The sequence below is a fragment of the Xenopus laevis genome, chromosome 2L (genome assembly GCF_017654675.1).
Source record: "Xenopus laevis strain J_2021 chromosome 2L, Xenopus_laevis_v10.1, whole genome shotgun sequence".
Lineage (NCBI taxonomy): Eukaryota > Metazoa > Chordata > Amphibia > Anura > Pipidae > Xenopus > Xenopus laevis.
The window spans coordinates 43,497,417-43,503,723 of record NC_054373.1 but is presented as its reverse complement, the minus strand read 5'-3'; the positions used below and the strand labels follow the sequence as shown (position 1 = coordinate 43,503,723).

At 40.9% G+C, this 6,307-nt stretch overlaps 1 protein-coding gene across 1 annotated transcript; it reads right to left on the bottom strand.

Annotated features, from left to right (window-relative positions):
* Window positions 1-928: 928 nt before the first annotated feature.
* LOC121399882 (protein kinase C delta type-like) lies at window positions 929-5,331 on the bottom strand. Its single transcript, XM_041581787.1, has 7 exons — window positions 5,168-5,331; window positions 4,971-5,062; window positions 4,292-4,354; window positions 3,554-3,692; window positions 2,864-3,028; window positions 1,888-2,016; window positions 929-1,318 (listed from the first exon to the last, which is right to left on the bottom strand). Exons 1-7 carry the CDS (start codon window positions 5,321-5,323, stop codon window positions 1,199-1,201), a joined length of 864 nt encoding a protein of 287 aa, XP_041437721.1. The 5' UTR covers window positions 5,324-5,331; the 3' UTR covers window positions 929-1,198.
* Between the last annotated feature and the right edge of the window lie 976 nt (window positions 5,332-6,307).

Sequence of the window (6,307 nt, the reverse complement as noted above, 5' to 3'; positions counted from 1 at the left end):
TTCTTCTCTTCGGTAAACTATGGGAATAGAGCGTCATAATGGTGCATTCGCAGTTGGAGCAATCTGCTGTTTCGCGACAACTGCGCATGCGACGAAAGTCACAGAATTTACCGTAGCGCCAGAATAAGATCCAAATATTACTGAAGAGAAGAAGATGGCACCTGTGAACTCTCATGCCCTAAATCTGCACCTAGGGGTAAGTAAAGAGTGAGGGGCATTTACCAAAGGTAACATCTAGGCTGGGGGAGCAGGGAGAGGGGTCTATGTAGGGTAGGGGGTAGGGTTTTTTATTAGCACTGGTTTGGTTCTTTTTAATTGTGACAGTGGGATGTATGAGATGTGTGGCTGAAGGTGAGGGCCACACTGGATCTAGGGGTAGGCAGAAGCAAGTGCCTCAGGTGCCACAGTTGGATGTGAGACTGAAGAGGGAGCAGATTACTTGCAGAGAGAACTGCCAACAAGTGGTAAGAGTTGTAGCAGGTGAAAGTGAGCAGCAGTGGTGCACACTGAGAGGCAACAGATAAGGGCCAATGTTTTAGGCCAAAAATATATATATATAATATATAAGATAGGGCAAGCCATGAGTGCTAAAGATGGAGGCTAGTGGAGGAGCTGATTGTCTGCTGAGAGCACTCAGGATTGCCAGCAAGTGGAGAGTGGCGGCAGGGAGGAGTAAACAGAGGCGGTGCACAAAGAGCAGGGGAAGGGGGGTCTGAGAACTTAAGAAACTTAACTGATCTCAATTGAACTCTGGGCTCACTCAAAACTAGGGCAAGAAATGGAGACTGTTGGTAAGAGTCAGAGATGGACAAGAGCCAAAGATGGAGGCGTGGTGATAAGGACCAGATCTAGGTCTAATAGACAGGGCCAAAGATGGGTGCCGATGGAGAAAACCAGAGATGGGGGCAATCATAGGGACTGATGTTATGGACATGAAATGGAGACCAAAAGATGGTGGGCAAGGGCCAGAGGTAGAGGCAATGATGGTGGCTGGCTCTAAGAGGTAAAAATGGCTGTCTGTAGAAATGTACCCATACGAAGCAGTGACAGGTGGTTCTCGGTGCCGGATTTTTCAAATGCTCAGATGTTTTCATCTTCACTGTTCTTCAATGGAGACTGGATAGAATAAAATGACAGGGTTAAATGATGTTAATGGTTGGTAAATATAGCTAAAGAAACCTGACTTTCTTGAAGTGGCTCAGCTCTTCCAACTGTCATTCAGATATGATAACTCCATGCTTTTCTCATTTGAAGAATCGCTGCCCGCCTCTTCCATGAGCATCCTCGGCTGCTTGAAATATTTCTTGTCTAGTGTTAACTGTAGTAAAGAAAACATTTATCTGTTATTATTTTATGCACATTTTTATATTAAAGATCAGTTTAAAGATTTTATCACATTAGATTCAATTCACATGATTTCATATTGCTGAGTATTACACTCAAATATCATATATAGATATTACTGCCAAATGGATTTTATTAGTTCTAATTCCATTACTATATATTTTTGGTTTTGAAAAGTTTTGGGGAACCAGTAATATTGTAGTCCAGTTTATTCTTCACTTTATATGCCGGGAGGAACACAGTCTGTACCTGGGAAAAGAGATTGCTGCCTTGCCACACACACACACACACACACACACATATATAATACAAATTGGGGAGTTGTTGGTGTTTATCTCTTGCTACCAATCTTCAATTTATTGAGCCCAGTTTTGACAAATATTTGGAGCAAATTACTTAGGGGAATTATATTCTTATTTTTAACTCCAAAATGTTTCATTATTTTCTGAAAAAAGATTCACAGCAAAATATACTGATACTTTACCCAAGATTACTTTTACACAGTACATGCATTGTCTTTGCATATTGCAGTCAGGTACTTACTTCTGCAGGATAGAGAGGTGGTGGTACTTCCTGGCGTTCCAGCTGCTCCCAGTTGATGGAATTAAAAACTGGATGTGCTCGAATGTTTCCAATAAAGCCAAGACGCTTCTCTGGGTCCTTCTCTAGGAGCTGAAGAAAAAGAATATTTATATATTTACTCATTTCTACTGAAGTGAAGCTCTGTACTTGCTATTACTCAGTGACATACAGTATTTTTGTCCAGTGCACAGGACCTCATCCCACCCACTGGCCCCAATGCATATGCGCAGGAAGTGTGACATAGTATACGTGGAAGGAAGTGATGTCATATGCATGCACGTTATGTCACTTTCCACCATGCATGGGCTCTGCAGCCCTCTAGGTCCCCCCTTGTGGCCTTGTGGCAGCGGGAAAACTGTTTCAAAATTAATTTTTTTACCATATATGCAGTGTTGGACTGGGACACCAAGGGCCCACCCAAAAAGCATAGACCAGGGGCCCACCAAGAAAATTTAGACCAGGGGTCCACTCTTAGTACTATTATTCTTCCTCTTCTCGCTCAACCTCAATTCTCCTAGTCTCTTTAGTTATACATACTATAATCTATTATTCCATCTATTTAGCCTCTTTGTTCTCATAGAAATAGGGAATGGCCATGAAATAAGTCAAATGTTTAGCAGCATGAGGGCCCACTGACACCTGGGCCCACTGGGACTTTTCCTGGTAACCCTGTGGGCCTGTCCGACACTGCATATATGCACCCAAGGGTCCCCCCTTAAAGCTTCTGCTTTGGGCACAGGCCCACGGATGCTTAAATATAAATATGGCCCTGCCAGTAGTATCCCCTCATTGTAATGAGCCAGTCAGACTGCATGGTATCCCACAGCCATGAATGTGAGGATTAGAGCCGCTACTAGAACAATAGGAGCGCCATTATGTACCGGGAAATAGATTTATTATAGCAGCACTAGGAACATACTCTTGTTCTCATACCCACCTTGTGCAGAAGATCTTTTATTTCAGCACCAAGACATTTCGGGAAAAGGGGCTCATCATGGATAACTGATGAAGTGAATGGTGTCATGCCGGTGGCCATTTTACAGATGACAATTCCTAGCGACCACCAGTCTGCTCCGGCATCGTAGCCTCTCCGTTGTAAAACCTTGGGAAGACAGAGCAGATTATTTTTCACCACACTCTTAAGAATTTTCTGGATTATTACTGCTAAAACCTTAATGGGTATTTAACTAAACCTTTATACAATGATTCTGTCACTTATCACATGACCATTTGTACTGGTAAGTCCACACAGGGTGTTTTGGGGAGATTTGCGCCGCCTAAAATGAAAAAACGCCGGCGCTAATCACGTGGCGATTTGTTTTCCAAAGTCGTCAGAAGTTTTGTGAGGCTACTTTGGAAAACGAACCACCGCATGTTTTTCATTTTAGCCGGCGCAGAGTCAGGGAAGGCGTTTGGGGAGATTGGTGGCTGCAAAAACGAGGTGATTAGTCGCCTGGTGACCAAATCTCCCTAAAACGCCCAGTGTGGCCTGACCCTAAAACTAAAGAACATGCTACAAACTCTAAATACTAAGCAGCTGAAGTGATGATAAAATCAATGTAAAATAGCAAAGAGATCAGGTTTTCTAATTCCTCTGAGCTATATAATTTTATTCAGAGCAACTCACCTCTGGGGCCATGTATTGCACTGTTCCAGCCTTGCCTCCAACTTTCTTCTGGCCAAACACTCCCTCTACAGCCACACCAAAGTCAGCGATCTTTATGTGTCCCTCGCCGGTCAACAGGATGTTATCCAGTTTGATGTCCCTGCAAGGAAGACATTAAGTTTTAGGAAATGCTAATGGGGTTTTAGGGAACAAACACAGGTGGTAGAAGTTGATCCCCATCCTTGAAGCCTATTAACTCCTGACTATAAAAAATCAGTGACCCTCATTATAACACCTCTTCCATGAATGCTAAAAATCCAGAAATTATAGAGCAGAGGACACAAATTCCCTTTTAATGGTAGAGAGGAGTGGATAGAAGAGATGGATATGGATATATATATTTTTAATGTTAACAAGAAATATTGCTGATGCCCAGTGGATAGGTTAATATATGCCCAGATACAGATTGTAAGCTCAAACAGCAGAATCCTCATTACCTCAATATTTGTATGTCTATTCTACAGTGTTGTGACTATGCTGTGAATATATATAATAATAATAATAGTATCACACATGATTAATTATATCTAGGTTTAAACTCCTTGGCCCTTTCATTCTAAAATGAATACAACACTGACTGATTTTTTCCCTAATTTTGTCTTTACTGCCAGTCTATAAAGTCCTCAAAGCTAAACATGTAGAAGAAGAAATAAATGTTACAGAAAAATAATAGCAGAGTATTGGATACATTTTACTTACCGATGGACAATCCCGTTGGCGTGGAGGAACTGCAGGCCGCATATGATCTCTGCTGTGTAGAATCTTTGCAAAAAAAAAAATCAAACAAAAAGTCAGCCAGTTGGCATTCTCATACTGAATAAATACATTTCCTGATATACTCTTTGTAACATTCTTTCGTCACCACCATAAGTGTGCTTACACTGTACTATAACATCCAGTACATTAGTTACTGACCAGTGGGTCTCAGAAGCAGCACTGACCAAGAATAGCCCCATGTGAGTTTCTATTGGTCAGACTCATAATAAAATATAATCATAAAACTGTGGCTTGAGGGAAAGTTTCAGGTGTGCTAGCTTGTGGTTTACCCACCAAGGCCTCACATGCTCCTTCCAAGCATAAAACCCCAAAAATGTGTTTTGCTAGTTAGGGTCCTAATACAATTTATTAGGGGTCATTCTCAATGCCCTATGCAGTGCAAAGTGCAATAAATGACTATAATCTGGAAACATGGTCTTAGATCAACTTATAAGAAGGAACCACAGGAGAAAGGAAAAGTATTTTGCTATGTTGGCACATATTTTTTTGCAAATAGAATCCTGACCCATTTTAATCTTTCTGTATGAAACTAAAGATAATTATGGAATCTCTCTCAGGTACCATTGTCCCCACATTCCTGTACATACAGTGAGTCACTTACGTTATAGCGTCCATCTTCAGTTTCCCTGTGCGCTTTATGAATTTCTCCAAGCTGTTTCCACTGGCGTACTCCATCACAATGCATGCAGCCAGCTGGTAACGGAGACAAAGAGGAAGAAAGTGAAACACAGATCATTTGGATAAACCATGGGGTTATTTTTTTTTTTTTTGCACAATTTTCTTGGCGCTATTCTTTACCTTTGTTTGGAAAGCTGCATGCGCGTGACAGAGGAATGGGCATCCAGAAGCCATCTTCAGTATTCGCACCTCCTTGGCAATCGATTGTCTATTCTCTGCTTTGTGTATCACCTTCATTGCTACAGGTTGGCTCTTGTTGGAACAAGTTGCCAACATTACCTGGCAAAGGAAGAAGAAAAGATAAATGATTAGAAGGTCCCTTCTAGGGACACAGCAACTAAATGATTCTGGGACGATTAATATGTTTGCTTCTGTGGCAATATAAATTCCAATCTGTTATTTTATAGGCTGCAAAACTAATACCTTGTACATTAGTGGCAAATATAACTACTACTATCAGGCCTGGAACTAGTGGAAGGCACCGGTACTCTCTCCTCTTGTCACCACACCCCCAGTGTGGCCGGCCAAGGTTGCCTAGGGCATCTGGTTGAATTGGCCTGCCCCTGACTACTATTATGGCAAATAAAGTCTGTTAGGATTGGCCATATTATTAGGGCCGATTTAAAGAAACTGCTGGGTGAGAGAATATTGGATTGAATGTTTAGAGTGAAGATTTACAGCCTTTTTGGTTTAACATTTGCTAGTGCCCTGTTACAGATAAACAAAACTCACTCTTCTATTGCTCAAGACATATCCAAGGAGTAAATAAGCATTCAACCTTAAAGGGGTGCTTCACCTTTTAAGTATGTTATAGAATGGCCAATTCTAAGCAACTTCATTATTTATTTTTTATAGTTTTTTCATTATTTGCCTTTTTCTTTCAAGCTGATCCCATCTAAAAACAGATTCTCTGTAAGGCTACAAGTGTATTGGTATAGCTACTTTTAATTACACATCTTTCTATTCAGGCCCTCTCCTATTTATATCACTTATTCAATTCAGTGCATGGTTGCTAGGGTGATGTGGAACCTAGCAACTAGATTGTTAAAATTGTAAACTGGAGAGATGGTGAGTACAAAGCTAAATAACTCAAAAACTGAAGTAAGTAATAAAAAAATGAAACCTATTGCAAAATATCTCTCTCTACATTATACTAAAAGTAATCACATATTGACCAACCCCCTTTAAAATTCTGCCCTTCCTGTCTTTAGCCCATACAATTTGGAAATGATTGAATTAAGGTGTCTTTTCTAGCAGCCA